This window comes from Eumetopias jubatus, unplaced genomic scaffold, assembly GCF_037043125.1.
Source record: "Eumetopias jubatus isolate StellerSeaLion01/CBP00866 unplaced genomic scaffold, mEumJub1_p1.0 scaffold_13, whole genome shotgun sequence".
Taxonomy (NCBI): Eukaryota; Metazoa; Chordata; class Mammalia; order Carnivora; family Otariidae; genus Eumetopias; species Eumetopias jubatus.
This window is the reverse complement of record NW_028274819.1, coordinates 4,658,774-4,684,543: the sequence shown is the minus strand read 5'-3', so window position 1 is coordinate 4,684,543 and position 25,770 is coordinate 4,658,774. Positions and strand designations below refer to the sequence as shown.

General features: G+C 44.6%; 1 protein-coding gene across 11 annotated transcripts in view; it reads left to right on the top strand.

Annotated features, from left to right (window-relative positions):
• PPP6R3 (protein phosphatase 6 regulatory subunit 3) overlaps positions 1 to 25,770 on the top strand; it is a 140,182-nt gene that overhangs the window by 104,599 nt on the left and 9,813 nt on the right. For 4 of the 11 annotated variants that reach the window (XM_028118063.2, XM_028118057.2, XM_028118060.2 and 1 more), the window contains 8 exons: positions 6,058 to 6,144; positions 10,868 to 10,965; positions 12,553 to 12,607; positions 13,745 to 13,875; positions 19,291 to 19,412; positions 21,746 to 21,899; positions 23,315 to 23,421; positions 25,111 to 25,261. In XM_028118063.2, coding sequence (XP_027973864.1) covers positions 6,058 to 6,144; positions 10,868 to 10,965; positions 12,553 to 12,607; positions 13,745 to 13,875; positions 19,291 to 19,412; positions 21,746 to 21,899; positions 23,315 to 23,421; positions 25,111 to 25,261 — 905 coding nt within the window. The other 7 variants (XM_028118067.2, XM_028118062.2, XM_028118064.2 and 4 more) reach the window with 4 other exon arrangements.

Genomic DNA, 25,770 nt, shown 5'->3' with positions numbered 1-25,770 from the left:
TCCCAAGCATCTCTACTCTGTTGGGTTTGTTGCCTTATGCCTCAGATAAACCTGGGTGGTTAGAAACCTCAGGATTCCTTTGGATGTTTTTTAACGTTACTCAGTTACGTTTACCGTCATTTTAGATTGTTCCCAGGGTGGGGGAGAGGGGTGGGATTTTGTAGGTGACTTTAACCCCATCTTTAACAGATTAGTACTTTTAGCCAGGGAATAATGGCATTGATAATATTTTTAAAAACTATATTGGACTTTGGAATGTATTCTTTGTTTTTTTAATGCATTAAGATTTAAGGTAAGTATTGTTTTTGCTTTTTCTTTTGAAGATAGGGAAAGCATTTCCTTTCGTAAGCACATGCCAGCTGATAATTGAGGTGGTGACCTTAACTCTACAGGGAAGCAGATGTGTCAGGCATTTAATTCTATGAAATTCAGCAGCTGCAGTCTGAATTTCTAATACACACTAATGCCTTGCTTGTTAGGCAGTCAGATATTTGGCAGCCTTATCAGTTCAGAGCAGAGTTTAGAAACAGAAAGACTCTGGCGGCTACAGAGCAGTCACTGGGTCTTCCTGTGTCACACCCCCAAAGGGCCGGTGCCTCCTACTTGGTAGATTGTCTAACACATTGGGTTATCTTTTTCCAGACTCTTCACAGATTGGTTGGGTAATGGTTTGTTAAGGATGGGTGTAATGATAGAATCAGTAGGAGTTGGAAGAATGATGAAGTTAAGAGATGACTCTAAGGGGAGCTGCGTGAGGCCATTTAATGAAAATATGTCTGATGGCCCTCGGTGTCTTAGTGCATCATAGCCCAGCAGAGAAACTGGCATCCACTTGGACAGCCCTGAGTCATCAAGGAAGAGTTAGGTAATTTTTGATGAACATACTATCCACAGTGGATTGCTTTTTTCCCTAATCAATTTGGTTAAAAATCTGGATAATCAGGGTTTTATTGTAGGGTGAAATTGTTCTCTTATAGTGTTAAATGGAACCATTTAATTTAGAAGCCCCATATTGATTCTTTGTTAAGGATGCAGGCAATGTGGTCTCCTTTAAGGGATTTTTGTCTTATTTCTTATTTATAGGAATATTACACTTGATCTTAGCCAAAAGGCCGAGAATTCTGATTTTGTTTGGGAAACTCCTTTAAAACTTGTCCTTCAAAGGATTGATTTCAGAGGTAGACTTCAGAAATGTCCAGTTAAACTTGTTGATATCAGGAGTTTTCAAAAATTTATCTTTGGTAATTCAAATTCATTTCCTTTGTGAGCAGTTCTGTGTAGAAAGACCTCATTGCAATTCAGATAACACTCCGTTAGTTTGCATGATGCTATCAGTAATCTGGTCTGTGTGTAAATGTTATGTATGTCTACGTAACGGAATATGAACGTGCGGTGCGCAATTAACATGCAGCAGACGCATCTAACATCTAGACTTCTATACCTATGTTGAAGGGAAAATTATCCTGGGCCCACCTATCACTAATGGCAGCTTAGCTCTCTTTTGCTAGTAGTAGTCAGACTTCTAGAGCCCTGGTGATATGTTGAGTTAGCCCCGCTCTGTAATTTTATTGTCCATTGGGACTTTCTGGTTGATGTCTCAAGACCTGTTCAGTTCCTTGATGCCACGTGCCTGGTACTTAAATACCACCTCCCTTTAGTTTTAAGGCCTTCCAGGAGGGAATTTTGCTTTGTTTCATATTTTTAGGGATACATAGGTTCCAGGTTTTTGAGGATGCTTAAGCATCCTAGGCCACAAGGGAGACGTTCACTGCAGCCTTCGGGCTCTCCACTTTAGTGCCCAGATTGTTGCAGATTATATCCTAGTGGGGGTTAGGTACCATGTTCCAGTGAATACTATTATAAACTCAGCTTGATAAATGCAGTGGGTCTTGCCCTTGCGAAAATGTACTACAGAATGGGAGCTTCACGCTTCATGGAGCGTGAAGTCTAAGTAAAAGCGTTTCAGACACATTCATTCCTAAAATTGGCAGTTGAGTAATAGATTGCTTAGTCCCCGCCCCCTCCCCAAATAGATTAGATTAGATCCCCCGTCTTGATGCCTTGACTTATTAGTTGGTTTTATGATGGCTCTAATACCTCTCTGAGAGTCCTTTCCAGTATATTTATAGGGCTTGAGTCACCTGTAGTTCAGCACCAGATGCTTGGGTTGTACCTTGTTACATGGCCCTGGCCTCTTCTTATGTTCTAGCCACAACAAGGACTCATTCATTAACGCACCAGACACTTACCTGTGCCACTGACCGTGGGCCTGAGGTCTGCTCACTGATGTAGGAAAACCTGTGTCAGTCCCAAGCTCTTACCACTTCTGGGGCAGCATTTGAATTACCCTCTCTCTGAGGTCTTTGAAGTACTTTAATCTGTTGACCTCATCACGCCCAAGTATATACACGGTAGACTCATAGATTGTTATGTTTTTATGTTGGGAGTTTTATTATGAATGAAATTTGGTGTATTACTTACATCCAGAGACCTCTTTGTGGGTCTGTTGGTAAAAATGGGTAAACATTTAGGCAGTATTTCTAGGTAACATAGATGTACGGGTCCTGACTATGGAAGGCTGAGTTTGCTTCGTTCTCTGCCTTCCTTTCCATGGGGGAGAATGTTTTCTTCTGAAGTATTGGTGCTTCTTTCTCATCCCTGATGAGTTCGTCCAGGGAGGCTGTGGAAAACGATAACACATGTGCAGTTGTGAATTGCCTACAGATCCAGCAGGTTGGAGTAGAACCTCCCAGAGTCAGTGTTTCTAGCCAGCGCTGGTCATAGATGCCAGGGGCCCACAGCAGGACCCCACCGTAGCCAGGAGGAAGAGTCTGGGACTTCCACATTTCACTTAAATTGATGTTCCAGTCATGCTTATGGTCTTCGTAGTAAGCCAATCGTCCAAGATGAAAACACTCACTTGCTTTTCCTGTAACAACAGCTAATAAAACTGAAATTTTATTATGAAAGAAGCTCATTGTCGCAAAAGCTTTTATTCACTGAAGCATCAAGAGTATACTTAGAACACATCTGGCTTGGTCAGAGTATTCTTACTTGTTACTTGTTTGAAAGTTATGACTATTCTTACTCAGTGATGTGTTGGTATTCACTAATTCCGTAAATATTTGAGTGGCTACTATGTGCCATGCACTGAAGCTATTGTAGTAAACTTGATTGGTAAAAATCCCTGCCTCAGTGGAAATGGATAAACTCCAGGGAAGGGAGCCGGGGTTTGTTTTGCGTGTAAGTGCAATTTAGGATTAGGCAGTCTAGGAAAACCTTGAGAAGGTCACATTTGTGTAGAGGCTTGAGGGAAGTGAATGGAGAAGAGCTAGTGCAGAAGCTGGTGCGTTGTCCAGAGGGAGAGAACGGGATGTGAGGTCTGAGGGGCTCTGCAGGCCAGATCTCATACTGCTTTTACGCCACACAGGCCCCTTGGTTTGTAACCTTAATGAGATGAAAAGCCATTAGGTATGGAATTGAGAAGGGACATAATCTGATGGACATTTTAAAAGATTGTTATGGCTGCTGGATTGGGAATAGACTGTAGTGGGGCAATAGACTGACAGCAGGGAGACCGGTTGGCTGCCAGACAAGAGATGGTGGTGTCTTGCACTGGAGAGAGGTGGTAAGGGTAATGCGAAGCGATGGGCTTTTAGGTGATGTTTTGACAGTGGAGTGAATGGGGGGGGGGGGGCGGGACAGAAGAAGCCAGAAGGCCAAAATTTTAGCTGAGGAAGAAGGAGAAAACAAGGGGCATCTGCTGAGATGAAGATGCCTCAGAAGCGGTGTGTTTGGAAGTTTCTGCTGGGGACTCTGGTGGCTGCATCTGTGTGATGGACTAGGTGGGGTTCCAGTTAGCAAGTCCCCCGCCCCACTGGGGGTTTGGTGGATTCAGTCATCTTTGTAGCCTGTTTTATTAGTAACGGTTTCAGACCAGGTATGGTGTGGGTAGAATCAGAATCACCACATCTTTCAGTACATAAATACAGAAGTATGCATACGTTGTGTTATTAATAACTTTCTTTTTGGAGGAAAAATTACTATTTTTTAAAGATTTTATTTATTTGAGAGAGAGAGACAGTGAGAGAGGGAACACAAGCAAGGGGAGCGGGAGAGGGAGAAGCAGGCTTCCCGCTGAGCAGGGAGCCCGATGCGGGGCTCTAATCCCAGGACCCTGGGATCATGACCTGAGCCGAAGGCAGACGCTTAACGACTGAGCCACCCAGGCACCTCGAGAAAATTATTTTAAATACCTCTCAGAATTGTCTTGAGGATATAAGTTATGGAGAATATGTGAAAAGAGGTCAGAATGGCACATAGTAGTTGATCAACAAAACTAGTTTTCTTACTCACCTTTCATTAATAAACTGATTCATTTTGTAGCAAAGAGTAAAACTATGAATGAGGAAACATGCATCCTGTTTGTTGGACAAGATGTGCTGGGAGTAGCCAAGTCTTTGTTGTTGTTGATGTTGGTGTTGTTGTTGTTCTCTCTCGTTTAGTTGGTTGACCTAGCTTGCTCTTTGAGTTGTCTTGTAATTCTGCACCCTGTCATGGGGTTCCACTCCTAAAACATATACTGGTTAATGCAATTCTTGCGCTAACTTGCCCCCCGAGTAGCCGGAGTTCTCTAAATGCACCGTAGTAGAATGCTTGACCTGCGCTCGGTTGCAGTCCTCCTGCCAGATGCCAGCTGCCGTGACCGAGCAGTTTTCTACCTCCTCCCTTCCACGCTCTGGCTGCACAGCTTTCCATACTCACTCGCTAAAGCTACGATTGACCCAAGCAGGCTCCCTTCATTGATCACAAATCCTGCCTTTATCAGGCCAGTTGCAGAATCAGAGTGTGAATGCTCTGTCTCTACTTCAGGGAGGATGAAGAAGGAATTAATTGGAAACACTGGGTTAGTCACTTGGCATAGTATCTTTACCAGAGATGGTCAGAGGAAAAAGAGGGTGATTTTATTCAGGCAGTGATGTATTCAGAATTTCATCAGCCATACCACGTGCAGACCTGTTTGGGTTCTACTCTGGGTTTCTTGAACCAGATGTTGGAACATCACAAAGCAAACCAGGCCAATTTCTGGAGCTCCAGGCTATTAGGCACAGCTTCAAGGGTTGGCAGGTCCCGGCTGCTCACGTCTTCCCCCAATAACTCTGCTCTCTGCCAGTTACACTTTCTGGAAAAGTAAAGGGTGAAGAACTCAGGAAATACAGTGTAAGTTACCCTCAGAAGTACAGTTGCTTGCTTAGAATTTTACAGACTGTTCCTGTTTGTCATTTGCTATGTGGCACTGGCAGTTACTCGTCCCCTGCCTAGTCATTTTTATGTCTTCGTTTCTAATTATAATACATTTCCCCAATACTGTGTGTCATTTATGAATTAATAAAAAAAATCACTTACCATGAATTGGTGAGCAGTTCATGTTTGTGTTCTTGTTTAAGTACTGTGAGTTGGTTGTCAGTCTTGAGGGCAGGGGCTACATTTTAAGGGGCAGAAGATTCTGGGTCTTCTTAGGAGCAGGGTACTGCTGGCTCAGAATCACATATAGTGCTTATGGACAGTGTTTTTCCTAGAGTGGACGGGCATTGCAAGAAGTTAAAGTGAAATGCTGTATTTAAACCTGCCCTTCCCAGTGACTCATTAGTAACCCCTGAGGATTGCAGTTTTACCCTTCAAGCTGGGCACTTACAAATTATATTTTATCTGAGCCTTTCCTTCTACCTTTCTTTTGTAAACGTTAATAATTGGAGATAATTATTAAAATCACTTAAATGGAGTAACTAACATCTTATCTGTTTTCTGGTGGTATCAGTAATGAGACAAATAGAAATACAGATGGGCAGCAAAGGGACAGGTAACCTGACCATCTGATTGAGTGAAGTGGGCCTCTGAATTATTTGGGTGGATTTTACAACTTAACTGTTATTATTTTTGTTCTTGCTGTTGTTAACACATTGAGAGTAAAACTAAATGTGATTTTTCCATTTAAATGCTGATACAAATGTCCAAAACTTTTCTGTTAAATAGTTTTTTACATTTTTATGCATATAGGTTACAACCTGCCATATTCATTCATCCAGTGATGATGAAATTGACTTTAAAGAAACGGGTTTCTCACAGGATTCTTCTTTGCAGCAAGTGAGTCATGCCTAAAGCTTTGCTTTTTGTTTTTATTTTAAATGCTTCGTCTCGTTGCCATCTCTGGGTCCGCTTCAGAGGCAGGTTACACACCAGGATGTGGTTTGGGGCTCCTTACTAGTTAGGCAGAGCGTTCACAATAGGAACTGTTGGGTATATGAGAGGAGCGTTTGTACTGATTATATTTCCAGGAAATGTTTCGTACCTGATAACAACGATGCTGAGTTGGGTAAAATTCCAGATTTGAGTGAACGGAATGGTTTTGCAAGTGTCTCAGACATGCTCGTTATGCAGACCTGTGCAGTAGTTGTGTTTCCGCTTAAAGATTCCTAGAGTCGAGACCTGTGGGTAAGAATAATGGGAATAACACTTCTAATGTCAGTAAAAGTAACTTTCAAAAAAAATCTCTGAACTAAATGGCTTACGTGTTCCTAATACCTTAAGGTCTTTTATAGTGACTCCTAAATGAAGTTTTAGTTGAAGTAATTCATTGCCACCCTACCCTCCTGCCCCACATTCATCTCCATTTATCAGGGGCTCATACTCTTTGTGGGGGAGAAAACAAGATATAAAAATACATGCACTGATTTATCCATCACTTATTGGTGGTTCTTGGGGAGGCGACTGATGATTTCACTATCTTGACTGGGTGTCGGATTTGGGCTTCTACAGTAGAAGCCCCTCGTTCAGTTTACCAGCTCTTCATGTGGAGAAATCGTCTTCAGTCGGGACCAGATCTTGGCATGTCAGCTTCTCTGGTGCGACAGTATGACTGATGTCCCCCTCCCACCCAGCACGGACTGTTTGCTTGGCTTCTTTTTTCTCGGTCTTTAAGGCTCATCTCTTACCAGGGCCAGGGTGAAGCTTCTGATGACCTGTCTTTCTGGCATCCACGTAGGCTGCCGTACTATGGTAAAGGTTGAGCTAAGCAGCTGCTTGGTTTTGATACTAAGTCAGTTTAACATTCATGTTTTCAGGACAGGTCTGAAGTAGTTTTCAGCACTTCATTGCCTTCTCCATTGGTTCTTGACACTGCTGCCCTTTGGAAGCCCACCTCCCAGGGTTAGGGGCAGGGAGCAGCTAGCCCAGAGAGGGAGATGCTGAGCGGCATGGCCTTCTTGCAGAGCGGCCCCTCACTGCCATCCTTGTGCCTTGGCTTACTGTTGGGCAGCACTGGCCACCCGGGGGGCCCACCTGGCTCATTGTGAGTCCTCGTGACTACAGGCACTTCTTTCTTGACCCCAGAGTTCTGTGGTTTTAGCCCAGGAAGCACTCCAGCCCTAGCCTTTCTCCCCCACTGAAGCACCTGGAGAGTACTGAAATAGTCTGCTGGGCCTGGCACGGACTCCAGCGCTGCACACTGCTCCACCCCTGAGGTGAAGCTCGGGGCTATAAAATGTAAGTTATCAAGGTGATTCTGAACCTGTTGAAATTGCTTTAAGAAAAAGAATGCCCTAACACCTGTTTGTAAATAAGCCAATAACTTTGGAACTTTGGGTGGCTGATTTAATCTAGGAGTGGTAACATTTAGTTACCTGGAAAGTGGGTTCCCTTCTCATGCAATCTGATCCCAGGGCTGTTGTGGGGAGACATTTTTCTGGCGTTTTTTGGGGTTGACTGACTGCCGACGTGCACGTGTGGCTGTCCCCATCACAGAAATGTCACCCTGGCAGAGCCCTCAGCAGCCTACTGTCCTGTGGCGGTCATCTGCTTTGTGGAACCCTCCGAAGTAGGAAAACTCAGTCCTTTCTGCTGGACAGGCCTCTAGTAAAGCTATAAATCAGTCATGGATCATTTTGCAAATAAGAAATACGTTTCCAAACGTATTCCACTTTTTTTTAATTTGAAAAGACAAGTTAAGAATTTTATGGTGATCTCCATTATAATTAGAATATTAGTTTATATTTATATATATCCATTACAGTTTCTCATTCACATTTGAAGTTGGGTCTCATATTGGTAAAGTCCTGAGTGTAGAGACTTAGGGCAGGTCATTTAACAAGGTTACTTGACCATGTCACCATGTTTGACATGAGGCCGTATTTGGCTCAGGGAATGCCTCACAGCTTTTGTGCCCCTTGACCCGTTTGGTTTTGTCTTCTGTCCCTTCTGGTTTCCTCACCTCTAGTGTTTGACTCTTCCTTCCTTCTGATTCTGTCTGAAAGAGGTGTGGAGGGTGAGGAGGTCTTCTTGCTGGATCTGGAGAATTAGGGCTGACTGCTGCAGACGGGCTCCAGAGGCCTGATTGGCTGCCTCCCACCCCCCCATCCAAGCAGGCTTGTTCACAGACAGTCACGTGAGATGGGGCACCTCCAAAGAGATTTGCTTAATAAAGTGGTAGGCTCACTTGTCAGTGACTTGAACAGTCCTTGGCTTTGGCCAGGCTGATAGTTCTAGGAAAGTGTGGGGTTTGGGGCTTTTTCTTAATAAGTTTTTAATATTCACAACCATATTGTGCTTTCCAGACTTGGATTTCTCCATGTTTAGAGTACTTTTTCTATAGCTTTAAATATAATACAGTAACGGTCTTCATGAATGTGGCTTTTGGAAGCTCTGATAGCTTTATTAGTAAAAATTGAATTTGAAACCTGAAGTTCTTTGCTAGCTTGTATCTTCTTAGAAGCTGTAATAGACTTAGAACAAATGAGGACTGCAGTTTGTTGTTTTTCTTTTTCCTCTAAGTTACTGCATGGAAGTGACTTGGGTCTGTCAGTGGCTATATCTCCCTAGGTAGATGAATGAACAGACAGACAGACAGTATAAGTATGTGTGTACATATGTATGTATGTGTATTCACATGTATGCATTCATAATATATTTAGTATTTGCATGCTGTTTATGAAGCATTTAAAGAAACACTTTTGGGAACATTTCTTTCCTTTTGTACCCAAAAAGATTCATAATACAAATACCAGTGTCACAAAAAAATTAAAGGGGAAAAAAGAATCAAATGAAACAAATGGAGAGGGACATTTTCCCTTGTGTGACCAAGTTTCTAATCTGTAAATAAACTGAGAGCCTGGCTTATGCCACTTGCTCAGAAGAATGATTTCATGATTCTTAACCACATCTTTGAAGGTGGCACACATCCCATTTTACCTTATAAAAGATAAAGATGCAATTCAGAGGAATTGGCTTCTTTCTTGTTGGTTTTTATGAATATGAGTACTGCATATCCTATTTTTTTCATATGTCCAAGACTCAGCCCTGCCTGACAGAACTTGTCCCTGCCTTTCTCCGTCCCCCTGTACTCCCCTGGCTCAGCCTTGGCGGGCCTTACCAAGTGCGCTCCGGGGAGGCTGACCCCCTGGCCCCCATATCCAGACAGTATCCCCTCTGTGGGCAGGAAAGGGGATGGCGTGGAAGTGTGCGAGTGAGCAGAGGGGCGGTGGGGCTCTCGAGTTAGAAAAAAGTGAGGTTTTAGGTTCTCATTAAACTAGATACCACTTTTTTCAGACCTAAGGAAGAGATGCCTTCCAAAGCCAAATATAAGGTTTATTTTTTAATCATCTTCAATTTGGATTATCCATGCCATAATTCCCTGCCACCAGAATGAGTAATCAGGAATTAATGGTAGAGGCATTTTTGCAGCAGATGTCTGCAGGGTGGGGTCTGTGGGCTCTGCTCAAAAGGAGAACCAAGAAAGATTCGGTTTCACTCAGTTGTAGCTGCCTCCATCCCAGCAAGTGGCCTCGGGTTGATGTCTTTAGTTCAGCCACCAGCTACTGTTCTTGCCCCTGGTATGGGGCTCACCTGCAGGAAAGAGCTTTCTCATCTGTCCAGAGCTCTGTCCACAAGACAGCACTCATATTGTTATGTATTTGCCTCCGTGTTTATCGTTTGGGGTAGAACGAGGAGTGGCCCTCGCTTATCTTCATTGTCCTTCACTCCTGACTGATAATGTACAGCACATTCGCGGATCTCTCTTGCTCCACTGGGCCTGCTTGTTTTAAATCAGAAGATCAACACTTTTGTGAAGTCCATTTTAATGTTCCCCCATTTCTCACCTAAGAAAACCCAAATGAGCCTGGTGCTCTCTAGAAATGGCATAGGAGACAGCAGGTTCCTCTATGGATCTTACAGTTGTAGGCTTTTCAGAGTGATGTTGGATCAGTGTTAACACTTTGTCCTCTAAGGTAGGTAGGATAGAAGCTACTTTTTCATACTCTTCCCAGCCTCTGAGACCGAAGTCTTTTTTTAAGAAAATGAAGTCTCTCTGAACGTTGTGTTGTGGGATGGTGATTGTGATTCTTAGTTGTTTGACCTCTGGTGCGATGTGACTGTAGTGGATTGGGGGTGGGAGATACAGAGGGAGGTCGGGTGGTCACCACTTACTGGATCTTAGGTTAAGGTTGGTTGTGTCCAGAGGTGATTGATACATCTTATAATTTCAGACTGTCATGTGTCACCTGATCACCTCTTTGAACAAGACTTAACCCAGACCTCTCTCTAAAGATAATTCTCGATAGAAGACAGAGTGGTCACTTAACATTGCTTACAGTGACATGTGCATTAGAATGACTTGTGGGCCAAATTCCAAACATTTCCCTTTTTGGGTAAATTGTGTCTGAAATTATTTGATTTTTTTCTTAGAAAAACACACCAACTTTTTAAGCCCTAAGGCTGTAATAAATAAGATGGTTTCTGGAACACAAATGGGCAAATAGTATGTAGAATGTCATTAGAATCATTATATCACTGTCACTGGTCCTGGGGTTGCCAGGCCTTTTCTGATTATCAGATGCAACAAATGACGTCCAATTTTATTGACCAGTTTGGCTTCAACGATGAGAAGTTTGCAGATCAAGATGACATTGGCAAGTGAGTATATTTTCATGTTTCCCTCTCTCATGCACTCCTGCTTCTTGTGAGACACGTTGTGATTCTCCTGGGCTCTGGGCAGTCTTCCACGTTCATTCGTGTGTTGAGAGGAGCCTGTCCTCCCAGGTGTCCCTGTTGCTCTGGCCTGTCACTGAAGCAGCCAGAGGACAGGCAGGGATGAGGCCATCACTCCCGCACAGAGGGGCTGCTGCTGGGCGTGGCCTCTCACAGAAGCTTGGTCATATTTAGACTGAGCTTCTCCCAGGAACTGGAATCGCTGCTCTGCCCCTTCCCGTTGCCGTGCTGGATAGCGTGACCCAGAGTAGCGAGTCCCTGCTGTAGTTAGCGGTTCCCTCCCGTCGGCAGCTGGGATCCTGTTGTGAGCAGGAGCACTCCCCGTGTGGCTTCTCTGGTTGACCCACCTTGAGGGAGTGGTGGGTGTCGGGAAGGCAGTCTGGCCCCTCGTTCTGCAGTCGGGGGCAGGGGAGCAGTGAGATGGGGACGATGGGTCCTGTGCCAAAGTAAAGAATGAAAAATGTGTGGGTGATCCACAGCAGTGAAAACAAATGGCCTAGCATCTGGCCTCAGGAAAGGAGAGGTATTTATATATAAAGCATTTACGAGGGGGTGTCCTAGCTCATTGAGGACAGACTTGAATATCAGACGGCTTCTGTCACGGGGCAGTGCCTGATGGTGCTCGTCAGCACCCGCTGCCGGGGCGGCTCCTTGCTTGCGGTTTCACGCCAGCTGGCGGTGCTGTCTCCTGTGGTAGTTTCTAGCCCGTGAGAAGCCCCGATTGTACCGTGCGACATGCTGTGTGAGCGCGGTGGATGGAGGCTTCCCTGTAAGCAGAGCAAGGGTGAAAGGCTGTTGGCTGCCCTAAGAATCGGCTCGCTTAGATCCAAAAAGAGCAAGGACTGTCCACGTGGTGTTTATGTCTGTGCGCCAGAGGCACTCCCGCCAGAGTCTGCAGGCTCCCCTATCTCCACTCTCAGTAAATGTTACTGGTTAGGAATCCGTCTCTTTAAAATTTATATTGGGTGCTTGGAATAATGATTGATTAGAACAGATCTTGTAAGAATTATCCTTACTCACAAAGTTAATGTTCATGGGCTAGGAGTTTTTACCCCTCCTTTCTTCGTGATTACACCATATTACAGGATTTGGGGGATGTCTATTCTGTGTATAAATTTGGCCATCCCTGGAGAAAGTTCAGTGTCTGACAGCTCTTGGGTACTTTTTCATGTTTTTGACTTGTTTCTTCTTCACAAATAGCCTATTTCTTGGCCAAGTAAGTATGGCCCAGGGAACCATGGTTGTTACCGTGGATGTAAAAAATTTTTATAGGAAGGCTTCGAGGGTGTGTTTATTCTGTCTTAAAAGCCTCCCTGCCTGCCTTTCCACCCTGTATGAGTTCCTCAATAGCAAGGAAAGAAGCATCATTTAATGCAAGCAGGTTTTTGTTTTTGTTTTGCTTGTGGAGATTTTAAATGATAGTGTGAATATTTTAAATTTGGAATGTTTTATGAATAGTTTCTGTTAGTCTATAGGTAATTAACTCTTCCTGTACTTATATTTTGTTTACAGTGTTTCTTTTGATCGGGTATCAGACATCAACTTTACTCTGAATACAAATGAAAGTGTAAGTGTTAATGTTTTGTCTCATGAGCAACAAGGTATATGAGGGGTGGACCAGGGGGAGCTGGGGTCTGTCAGAGCATGCGTACGGATGCTGCATGCACTGGGACCCTCTCCGCTCCAGGAGACTTCGTCTTGGGCTGGTATTACTTCACCCACTCACATGACCTTCATGCTTCCTGTGGGTGTGAGTTTGCAACCATGGTTTAAGATATGGCAGGGCTGAGAAAACCTGGGTCACTTGTGATTGCAGCGTAGACATGTAGCTTCAAATACTGCAGTTTGGGTCCAGCCCGCCACCTTTTACTTCAGCTATATGTCACCAGGAGAGAAACTTGGGCTAGATCAGGGCCAGCTTGTCATCCCCAGGCAGGGCTCAGACACCAGGTCAGCCCCATTAGCAGGTGACGTGGGATTAGTGTTATTTGAGTGGGCACAGTCTTGATTTTTATGTTAATGAACCATGAGAGACTACTGGTTTGTTTGCTGATGTGATAAGGTGGAAACTCCTGATTGGACTGTTGACACTCACCACTGCTGAGCCGGACTGGTAAAAGCAGAGGAGATGTATGTTGCTTTCCTGTTAGGGCACATGTGGGACTGCATCTCAGTTGGTGGGGCAGGGAAGCTCTCGGAAGTAACCCACTGCTTTATCAGAGGAGAGCGAGTCCGTGATGACAGTGTAGACTCCTATATGGGCCTTTTGAATCCAATCTTTTGGGGGAGCTTCTTTGAAGTTTTGAATCCATTCTTTTTGGGGGAACGCTCTGTTATACAGAAGCTGACATTAGATGCTTTTACAACTTATTTTGGTGTATATTAGGCACTGTCTTTAAAAGGAAATGGGGGAGGTGCCTGGGTGGCTCAGTCAGTTAAGCATCCGACTTGATTTCAGCTCAGGTCATGATCTCAGGGTTGTGATATCAAGCCCTGCATTGGGCTCCACGCTTTGTGGGGAGTCTGCTTGAGATTCTCTCCCTCTCCCTCTGCCCTTCCCCCCACTTGTGTTCGTGCACTCGCTCTCTAAAATAAATCTTTAAAAAAAAAGGAAATGAAAAACATGATTTATATTGGTAACTTGGAGAAAATAACTTGATTTTTAAATATTTTTATTCCTTTTCTCTCACTTGTTTTTATTTAGGGAAATATTGCCTTATTTGAAGCATGTTGTAAGGAGAGAATACAGCAGTTTGATGATGGTGGCTCTGATGAGGAAGACATCTGGGAGGAAAAGCACATTGCCTTTACACCAGAATCCCAAAGACGATCCAGGTGAAAGAGTGTGTTACAGTAGCAGTAATACCCAGTGCATAAAGTAAATGATGGTTAGGAGACATACAGTGTATCCTGTATAGATGTACATATGTGACCTAGAGACCAGTGCTTTTGTCATGATCAGAAATACCCTTGTTTTGGGGCACCTGGGTAGCTCAGTCAGTTGAGCGCTCAGGTCTTGATCCCACGGTTGTGAGTTCGAGTCCCACATTGGGCTCTGCACTGGGTGTGGAACCTATGTAAAGAGAAAGAAAGAAATGCCCTTGTTAGCTTGATGTGAGGTGGTACCAGTACTCCTGTCTGCAGTGTGACAGGATGTGGATGAGTCAAGGTGATGAACTTGAAAATGCTGGAAGTGTTTAGACATAGTTCATAAAGCGTCATGACACAGCCTTTTCTGAATGGGAGGTGTTGCTGAGCAATGTAGTATAAAGTGCCCTGAGTAGATGTTCCCTTACCAGGAACAATGGTAGCAGCTGAGTTATGTATTTTTTCCTATGAAAGACTAAAAGTTTCTCCAAGAAAGAGAAAAGTTGTTTCTTTTTTTTTTTTTAATTTTTTTTTTTAAAGATTATTTATTGGACAGAGACACAGTGAGAGAGGGAACACAAGCAGGGGGAGAGGGAGAAGCAGGCTTCCCACCGAGCAGGGAACCCGATGGGGGCTTGATCCCAGGACCCCGGGACCATGACCTGAGCCGAAGACAGACGCCTAACAACTGAACCACCCAGACGCCCCGAGAAAAGTTGTTTCTAAAAGTTAATCTAACTTGGGGAGACAGAGTCCTGTCTCCTCTGGGATCAGTCCAGTTGTTTATTTATTTATTTTTTTGTTGAAGTTACTCTAGTCCAAGAACCTATATACATTTTTGTTTCAGTACACAGGGAGTTCTTGTTATCTGAGTATCCATTACCAGAATCTTCGTAGTTGAGAATAGCAACTGAACCTTCATTTTTATTTTATTTATTTTTAATAAGTAATGTTTCCACATGGCATACAATTCAGAGAAAACAGGATATACAGTGAAAGTCAAACTCCCTCCCGGCCCCTGTCCGCCCCTGTCCCCTAGCCATTTATTCCTCTTGGTGAACAGAACATGCCAGCATCACCTGCCTGTTCTCTGCATGACCAGCAGTTATGTTGTGTCTCTTAGGAAGGCTTCTTGCTTTAGGTTATAAGAAGAGCCAACTGTGGCTCAAACCAGGGAAAGTGTACTTGTCTCATGATCCACAGCTGTTGAAGGTCATTAAACCTAGCTTCTTTTTTTGTGCCCACTTTTCCATCTTCTGCACATTGTAATCACAAGATAGCTGCAGCTCCAGGAGCAGGAAGCAAGAGACAAATACCTTCATGATGATTTTTTAAAAAATTTTTTAATTAATTTTTTTTTTTTTTTTTTTTTTAAAGATAAAGCCCCAGTCAGACTTGTTTGTCACCATTTGCTATGAAATTTTGGTCCTCATGTTGAGTAAATTCACTAAATGGCCATTGCCTACTGCCATCCATGTTCTGGGGGCAGACTGTCCTCACACATTGTTACAGCATTGCAGCACTGTTTGTAGAGAGTGTAAAGAAATATGGTGGTGAAGACAGTATCTGAAGGACGTGACAGTGGATCCCCAGAAGGAACACGGGATGATGAGAAAAGGCAACTTTTTATTATTTTTTAATAGCTCTGTTGAGGGATAATTGACATAATGAATTATATAAGTTACACAGTGTGGTAAGTTTGGACATAGGAATATATCCATGAATACATCCCTGAAACCATCATCTCAATCAAGATCATTAACTTAACGCATCTCCCGAAAAAGTTTCCTCCTGTCCTTTTATAGTGCCTTCTCCCATCTGCTTTTTGTCCCTTTAGAATGATTAGTGTTTTCTAAAGTTTTATATAAATCAAATTGCACATTACCTACTTAATGTCGCTTCTTCCACTTAACATTATTTTTGAGAGTCATTCATGTTGGGTGATGTATCAGTAGTTCATTATTTTTTATGGGTGAGTAGTGTTCCGTCGAATGGGTGTACTACTCACCGAGTGGGTGAATTTGTTTATTCGTTTGCCTGCTGACAGACATTGGGGTTTCTGGTTTTGGGGTATGATTCACTTGAGAATAGAATGTGTTAAGTTATGGATGTATATTGGGGACCACTCAGCAACAAAACAAGAAATTATAGTTAATAAGCCAACAAAGGAAATTAAATCATAAAAAGTATCTAAAAGAGGGCAAAAAAATAAAAGGCAGCTGGGACACACCGAAAACAGCTAGCAGTACGATAGCATTTAAACTAGGCAGCCCCGTCAGGAATCGTTGAATACTATTAAATAAGTGATCCCCAAACCCCAGTTAAAGTGAAGAGATTGTCAGATTGGATAAAAAATCGGGTCTCACATATGCTGCCTATGAGAAATAATTGAAATATAAAGACACAAACAGGTTAAAGGAAAAGTAGAACATCTACCTATTTAATAATAAAGCGGATTTCAGAGAAAAGAGGTAAAGGGGAAGGGTCCTAACAGGGTCAGGTCTTTAGGAAGACATAACACTTTGAAATGCCTATGTACCTAATAACAGAGCTTCAAAATACACAGAGCAAAAGCTGAGAAAACTGCAAGAGAAGTAGACAGATCCACAGTTCTGGTCCTGTGCTCCAACACTCCTCCTCCGGTGATGGATAATGGGCAGAAATCAGCCAAGACCCAGAACACACAATACTGTCAGCTTTTGTGATGCTGCTGGACATTTGCAAAGGTCCCCACCCAGCAGCAGCAGGACAGGCACTGTTTCCAAGGGTCATGAAATATTCATACCAAGAGAGATCATATTCGGGCCATAAAGCCAATCTCAGTAAAGTCCAAAGTTTTCAAGTCCTACAAAGTATGTTCTCTGACACCAGTGGAATTAAATTAGAACTCAGTAACAGACCTCTAGAAAACCTCCAAATACATGGAAACTAAATAACAAGTGAGTTACAGAAGAGATCGAAGGGGGTATTCAAAGGATCATTTTTTTACTGTTTATATTAAGTAGAAACCTCTCAAACCAGTGACCTTCACTTCCACCTCAAGAAACCAGAATGAAGGGCAAACAGAACAACAGTGGAGGAAATGGTTGCAGTCAAAAGCTGTTCTTTGAGAAGATTGAGGAAGTTGATGCACCTCTGGGCAGAACGGTCAGGAGAAAAAGGAATGGCTCGTACCAGGAATGAGCCAGGCGACATCACTGCTGGTACTGAAAGAATAGAAAGGGAATATTGTAAACAACTCTGTGCCAGTAAATCTAACAACTTAGACAATCTTTGAAAGACACAGGCTACCAAAACTCAAAACAAAACAAAAAGAAAAAAACCCCAAATAGTCCTTTATCTACTAAAGAAGTTGAATTTTTAGTTTAAAACTTCCCCCATACACACAAAAACTCCAGGCCCAGATGGCTTCTCTGGTGAATTCTACCAAACATTTCAGGAATTAGACCAGCTTTATAAAAGCTTCTGGAAAATGGAAAAGGAGGGAATAGGGCCCATGGCATTCTGTGAGGCCACATCAGTGTGACCTGATAACCAAAGCTGACATGACAAGAAAAATGACTCAGTTATTCTCATAATGTGAATGCAGAAACTCTCATCATGCGGTTTTAGTAAATCAACGCAACAATAATACGTCATGACCAAGGAGGGTTTATTTCAGAAATACTGAGTTGGTTTAGCATTTGAAAATCAATCAGTAAGCATGTGGCTGAATCCAGCATCTATATCTGATAAGAATTCTTAGCAAACTGGAGACAGAAGAGAATTTCTTTAATGTGATTAAAGCTTCTACAATAAACCTACAGCTGACAGCATGGTAAAAACGGAATGATTTCCCCCAAAGATCAGGAACAAGACAAAAGATGTTTGCTCTTAACACAGCTTTTCAGGATTGTTCCTGGGGCTTCTCACCAGTACGAATAAGTCAAGAAAAAGAAAAGCTATCTAGATTGGAAAGGAAAGGGTAAAAATTATCTTTATTCACAGACAACAGTTCTTGTCATTGTAGAAAATTTGTTGTTGAAATCTGCGAAAAGATCATTAGACCAGTTAAGTAGGTTTGGCATGATTGCATGGTGCTAGGTCTATATAATTGTAGTTCTGTACAATTCCAACAAACGGAATTGAAGTTACTAAATAATCCTATTCAGAGTAGCATCAAAATATTAAATACGTAAGGATAAATCTGGCACGATGTGTTAAGACTTGGACACTGAAAATTACAAGGCAGCTGAGAGAAATAAGAATTGATAAATGTTTATGATTTGGAACTCAATATTGTTAATATGCCAATTCTCCCCAGATCTAGAATCAATGCAATCTCAAGTAAAATGATAATAGGTTTTTTAGTAACTGTCGACAAGCTAGTACTTAAATTCAAATGAAAATGCAAAGGAGCTAGAAGAGCCAAAACAGCTTTCGTAAAGAATGGAATTAGAAGACTCCCAACAGTACCTGATGTCAAAATACAGTAATCGAGACAAGTGTGATCCGTAAGACAGAATGGTTCCGGGGACTGAAGAGAGTGTAAATTAAGTAGGCTTAGAGACAGCTGACTTCTGGTGCAGGTGCAAAAGCATTTCCGTGGAGAAAGGATAGTCTTTTGAACAGATAGTTCTGGAACAGGTGAACATCTGTATGCAAAATAAATGAGCTCAGTCCATACCTTTTACCATATATATACACCTAGATTCCAAATTCCATATATACATGGATTCCAAACGGATCTTAAACTTAAATGTGAAGCGTCAGACTGTAAAACTTACAGTAGAAAATCCTTGTGTCCTTGGGTTAGGGAAAGATTTCTGAAGTAGGATGCCAAAAACACTGTGCATGAAAGGAAATTTTCGTAAGCTCAACCTTGTCGAAGTTAAGCACTTCTGCTCGGCTAGTGACACTAGTAAGAAGGAAGGGATGGTGCATAGACTTGGGGAGGACATTTGCGATCACGTGCCTGACACAAGGCTTCTTTGGAGGGTGCGGAAAGGACTCTCAGGGCTCTCTGAGAATTAAAGACAGTAACCTATTTCTTAAACCGCGCTACAGATGTGAGAAGACCCTGCAGAAAAGATGTGTGGTGCGGGGAGTGGCACGTTAGCAGCAGCTCCGCATCTTGGCCATGAGGGAGATGCCAGTGAGCGCTGCAGTGAGATACCTCTAGGCCCTCTTAGGAGGCGGTTTGCAGATGCGCCCCAAACGTCCGCGCAGAGCCGGGGGCCGGTGGGAACGGCTGAGAGCAGTCAGGCGGCACACTCACGAAGGCAGGGATGAATCAGTTGACATGCATATGATTCTTTCTTACTGGATGACCTTCAGAACGTTCTGGATTTCGCTGGTGACTGACAGGCAGCATTAACTGTTTCGGTCTCCCCCCCTCCTCAGCTCGGGGAGTACAGACAGTGAGGAAAGTACAGATTCTGAAGAAGAAGACGGAGCGAAACAAGACCTGTTTGAGCCCAGTAGTGCCGGCGCGGAGGACAAGATGGAGGTAGACCTGAGTGAACGTGAGTCCTCTTCCTTCATTCTCTTCATCTGTGTTAGTCACCGTGTGTTGGAAGTGTGTTTTAAAACGAGGCATCTGGGGGCGCCTGGGGGGCTCAGTCATTAAGCGTCTGCCTTCGGCTCAGGTCATGATCCCAGGGTCCCGGGATCGAGCCCCGCATCGGGCTCCCTGCTCTGCGGGAAGCCTGCTTCTCCCTCTCCCACTCCCCCTGCTTGTGTTCCCTCTCTCGCTGTCTCTCTCGCTGTCAAATAAAATCTTAAAAACAAAAACAAAAACGAGGCACTCTGATCTGCAGGATGGGAGTTAGGTTGAAACACAGTCTTCTGAGTCCCCTTGGAGATATGTCTGGATGGGGCCTGAAGGAAGGAGCACATCCCTCTGATGATGGCGTGTGTCTAACAATGTGGACTCCCCCCCACATGTGGGTCTGGCTAGAGGTGCAGCACGCTGTGGGGGGGTGGGGGGTGGTCCTAGGCTCTGGCAGCAGGGGAGAGACGAGAGATTATGGAAGACAAGAAAAGGCTATGTTTGTGGAATCGGGAATGCACCAAACCAGAGGAAACCGCTTCAAGCTGAAACTATTTGAAATGGGTTCTTCAGAGTTGATTGAGGAAGCCTGTAACCCTAGAACGTGTCTGGCCTCAGTGCTTATTTGTGTCCTGCTACTTGCTAAGAAGACTTGCATTCGCTGTCCTTTAAAAAATACCTGTTAACCTCTAAAAATTCAAATACATTTTTCTGTGGGTTGATATTGGGACTTTCCTCCTGGCCGACAGCGCATCCTTTTCCCCAGGAAGGCCTCCATATACTCACTCCTGGAGGCTGAAAGCCAACTCTGGGTGCCGGGTGGGCCTTACCACCTCAGAGCTGGCCGGGACCTTAGCAGTAACCCAGCACAGCCCCACGGGACAGACCCGGAAAGTGAGAGCCATGGAGGAAAAGAGGTTTGGCCTCTCTCCTCTCATTGCTTCCCTAGCTCACCATCTTCAGGAGGAAGAAATGGGCTTTTCTCTCTGTAATTCAGTTCAAGTCTACATGGCTTTATCAAGTTCCGGCTGTGTACCAGGTGTGGCACGCAGACTCTGCATCCAGGAGTCTAGAGTCTCTTGAGGAAACGGAGAGATTGCGGTAGATTCTGGGGCGCTCCTCTGGGAAGATCATTTCTGTGTAGCCTAGCATGGTGTGCAGTGAGAGCACATGAACAGAGACCTAAGTTCACCTGAAGGGACACATCTCTGAGGAGGTGACGTTTAAACAGACCTGCAGGTTAGATCCAACCTCGGCCGGCAGCCAGCGCGGTGATGCTGTTTTAAAGGATAGACGTGAGCAGCCAGATGAAGGGAGAAATAGAAACATGGGCGGGAAGGGTCCCAAGCATAGGATCTTCTGTTCCCATGGAGCTTGGGATGTACCTGCTGTTCACCAGCCCAGAAGCTCTGAACCCCTGAAGTCTGAGTTTTTTATGGAATCTTCATTAAGTAGACATGTTTGATTAAATCATTGGCCATTTGTGATTTCCTTCACTTTCTGCCCCTCTTCCCTCCTAGGAGGGTGGGCTATGGGCTTGGCCTGAAAGTTCCAGCCCTCTAACCACAGGCTGGTTCCCCTGGCAACCAGCCCCATCCTGAGCCCCATCCTGAGGCCACCAGTCATCGCTTTAGCATACAAAAAGACACTACTTCAGAGATTCCAATTCCAGGGTTTGGGGGTGGTAGTGAGTGGACCCCAAATATGTATTTCTTCTCATGTCACCAGAATCCTTCCTGTTTGTGCTAACTACACTGGACTGCAGGGAGGCCATTAAAAGTATGAAGTGGGGCCATGTCTGGATTGGGAAGCATTTAAAGTTTCCAATTTATTGCAGTTGAATATCCAACATTCTGCTTTTTTTTTTTTTAACTTTTTATTTTGGAATAACTTTGGATTTACAGAAAAGTTGCAGAGATTGATTGTACAGGGAGTGGCTGTGCACCCTTCCTTCACCCCTCTTCCTCCCCGTGTTAATAGACTCTTGGTACATTTGTCAGAAGTAAGAAATTAGCATATTTTTTATATGTAGCTTTGCATCCTCGTATGATATTTCTGTTGGAGAAAAAAAGTCTTAGAAATGGGAATTAAGGGATTAAAGGAAACCTACAGTTTTTATAAGAGGATAGATGTTATCACATTGTCCTCCAAGTTATTGTGCTGTTTCTGCTCCTACCAGTGGTGTGATAGAGTGCCCTGTACCCACCACTCTGGCCTTTATCATTGTGAATCTGTTTCTGAAAAATGTCTTGGAGTCCACTGAACTTTTGAAGTATTCTCAAAAGGAGATTTCTCTCCTCTTTTTAGCACCCAACTGGTCAGCCAACTTTGATGTCCCCATGGAGACAACCCATGGTGCTCCCTTAGATTCTGTGGGGTCTGATGTCTGGAGCACAGAGGAGCCAATGCCAACTAAGGAGACAGGCTGGGCGTCTTTCTCAGAGTTCACATCTTCCCTGAGGTGAGTGCACATGTGCCAGCTCCCTCCGCCTTCCTGTAGGAGAACTGGGGATGGTGTGTCACCTTGATTTACTCCCTTCGTGAAGGTGGTGCCCTGCACAAGATCACAAATCAGCATGGCGGAGACAGCGACCCGGCTAGACGTCACAAGGAAACCAGTCTCCGTCCTCCTTCCTTTTACCCAGGATGAGCTGGGAAAGGCAGTAGGCTGTGCACGAAGTAGCCCGGGATGGTGTGGCCCCCGGAGGTGACGTAGCAGGGTGCCGGCTTCTGGGGCTTCTCCAGCCCCCCCGAGCCATCAGAAAACAGGGTTGAGGAGAATAGGAACGAGGTGGAACCAAGAACTCCTGACCGACCCCTCTCTGTGGAGCGTTATAGAAAATGCAGAATGTATTGTGAATTTAACAGATAATAGGAACTTCTGTTTCACTTGTAGCTAGGCTGGTGCCATAAATTAAGGGGCATAACAGGGATGGCTGTCAGCCTTGTTGTTTGTAGTATTCTTGATGACAGCAACCTGGCATTTCATAATTTTCCTGAATAATATTGCCAGCATGTGAGTAGTGATCATGGATTTCATGTCTTACCAGGCTTAGTTTGATTTGCTAAACATTGTTTTCTTTATCTCCACCACCCCATTTGAAAGACTTTGTTGCTTTCCCTGCTCTGACAAGTAATGTTTTTAACTAATCACTGGTCATAGGCAAGCCAGGAGTACAGACTGTTAGGAGCTCGTGGTTACCATCTTCAACAAACCAGAGAACTGGCTAAAACCCTCGTGGCTTTACAGCAGCTCTAAGGATAGCAGGAAGCTGTAGTTCAGGGGCAAAAGTGAGATTTGTGCGAAATGTCTCCAGAGTATTGTAAATTATTTCACGGACTTAATTCTAGCACTGGACAGTCAAGTTTCCACCTCTTGCTTGCTTCTGTCTTTTGTAACTAGGGCATACGAGCCCTTGGTTACTGGGACTGTTGTTGAAGCAGCTCACTTTCCTTTACCCCTGTGCATAGCTCATATTTTCTTGCTAAGTATCATTGAGGCCCGCAGGCAGTTTGGCTCAGTGCAAGCAGGGATTTTCCTAAGATGGGCACCACAGATACAGTTGATAGCACACACTGTCAGCCCCTGCTGTCCCAGCGCTGGGAGCCTGGTGCATTTTGAACCTTTCTGCAAACCTCTATGAACCCTCCATGCTCCCGTCCTGCTGACTTGGCAGGCTGTTTACCCGCACACGCTCCCTGCACCACAAGCAGCACTCTGCACCTAGGTCTGTCTGTCTCTGTCAGCGGACTCTGTGACCGACTGCCCGTGTCACCCCCGTGGGACCAGAGCTGCCTTTCAAAGGGTTTTTGTGAACCATGGTAACTGAGGGCTGTTTGCCATTGCTAACATCTGAATTTTCTCTTTTCTAAAAGTACAAAAGATTCTTTAAGGAGTAATTCTCCAGTGGAAATGGAAACCAGCACTGAGCCGATGGGCCCTCTGACTCCCAGTGTTGCCGCGCTGGGCGCACAGCCGGAAGGTAGGTGTGGGGAGCAGGGCACGAGCTGACACAGCCTGCTGGCCGCTCGGCTAAGGTTGCTCAGGCTTGGGCTGTGTGCTTAGTCTTCTGGATCTGAAGACTTGTTTTTATCCACGTAACAGTTTATAAAGCCAGTCTTGAGTCACAGGCTCAAGGGCTCAATGGAGTTAGGGAGTTGAGATGGTGGGTCTGAGGTCCCCAGGACAACCAATGAAAAGAAATTAATGTATTCATTCCAGAACCAGGCATGGTAATTCTAGAAGGCATAAGGGATCTGTTATCATCAGTTGTTCAGTCCTGTCAGTGTTCAGAAATGGAAACAGGCTCAGAAAAGGAGAATGTCTTAGTCTACAGTGCCCAGTGTGAATAAAATCAGAATTAGGTGTGTGTGTTTTCAAGCCCCTCTGGTACCCAGTTCTTTTGTCGCTTGGAGTTTGCTTTGCTGGAGCACGCATGTGTGTCTCAGCATGTTTCAGGCTGTAAGGCTGTTTATTTTCTTCTCACCTTTATGAACAGTTGAGATGGACAAGGGTATCCAGTGGGTTGTCATGTTCAAACTGCACACGTTGTTCCTTTCAGAGGCCCTGAGCTCTTTTCAGCCTAATGAATGGGGCTTGGGAGGTGGGAGGAGAGGGAGGTTGGTGAAGAGCGTGAGGAATCAGTGTGTGGAGGGGAGAAAGAAGTAAGTCCTTAGAAAAAGAAAGGGGGACATGGAGGGGGCACAAGAACCAAGGGTAGGAAAGGTAATAAAACCAGTAACTAATGTTGGCTTTATTTGTCATTCTTCTAAACATTTTATATAGATGACCCCGTTTTATCTCTCAGTTCTTCAAGTGGGTTTAGTTAACTTCATTTTATAGATAAGAAACTTCTTGCCCTAGAGTGATATAGCTAGTAAGTGGTGAGGCTGGGGTTTGAACTCAGGGAGTGTGACTTCAGAGCCCCAGCTTGTAACTAGTATAGCATACGGCTACCTGTTACAGAACAAAGAAATAATCCACAAGGAACCCTAAGAAAGTAACTTAAAGACCCAAGGGGGACCCAACTGAAAGGAAAAGGGCGAATGAGAATAGTAGCCTGAACAAACTGTAACATCAGGGGCAGCTGGGCGGCTCAGTCGTTGAGCGTCTGCCTTCGGCTCAGGTCATGGTCCCAGGGTCCTGGGATCCAGCCCCGTATCGGGCTCCCTGCTCCGCGGGAAGCCTGCTTCGCCCTCTGCCTGCCACTCTCCCTGCTTGTGCTCTCTCCCTCTCCCTCCCTCTCTCTGACAAATAAATAAATAAATAAAATCTTAAAAAAAAAAACAAAAACAAAAAACAAAAAAAGTATAACCTCAGTACTTGTGGGGTGAAGCAGGTGGAGGCTAGAATATATCCAGCTGCCTCCTGTGCCCTCGGCTGTGGACTGGAACACCCCCGGAATGGTAAGGCTGGCTGGGAGAAGTTGGGGGTGTGGGTAGACCCTGAACTGGGAAGGCTGGAGAGGCTCACTGGTCCTGTGCTGAAAAAAGCCTATGGAATGGCTCCTTTAAGAAGCCTGCCCGTCAAGAAATGGCCCAGGCAACAGCCAGCAAACCATCTTTCTTTTTCAAGCAGTAGATGGAACATCGGGTGGATGGGTCCCCACAGAAGGTTGGGGAGACGTCTTGTTGTTGGTACGCGTGACCGTCCGCGGTGTGTCCTGTTTCAGCGCCGGCCGGCGTGGCCATGGAAGCCAGCTCCGACGGAGAGGAGGATGCAGAAAGCACAGGCAAGGTAACGGAGACAGTGATGAACGGCGGCGTGAAGGAAACCCTCAGCCTCACTGTAGATGCCAAGACAGAAACCGCAGTCTTCAAAAGGTAACCAGGGCCAGGTCCTGCTGGCAGCTTCAGGTTGTTGGGGGGGTAGGGAGCACCTCGAGTGTTAACATCTTTAATTTGATTCAGATGTGGGTTCAGGCATTAGCCTGACATCATCTTAGCGCCTCCGTTCAGCCCCACGAGTCTGAATGAAGACAGGGAGAGTTTGGGGTCTCTGCGTGCCTTTCCCCTCTCTTTCTAGTACTCAGAAGACTGTAGATTAAGTCTAGTGGGTTCAAAATACAGGAGAGTAAAAAACGGACACGTCTGTAGCCAAGTAGAAACTGGCCCATAAAACCAGAGGGTCAATACCCTGCACAGTCTTCTCCAGACGTAATGCAGTCAGTAGAAATCAGCAGCAGAGTGATAGCTTGAACCGTCTGTTTGGAAATTGACCTCACTTCTAAATTCATGGATCAATAAAGGAATCCTACAGGAAACGAGGAGCATGACCCTGAAAGAACAGCAGCAGCACTCCTGGCGGAGCTGGGGCTGCGGCGGGGTTGGCA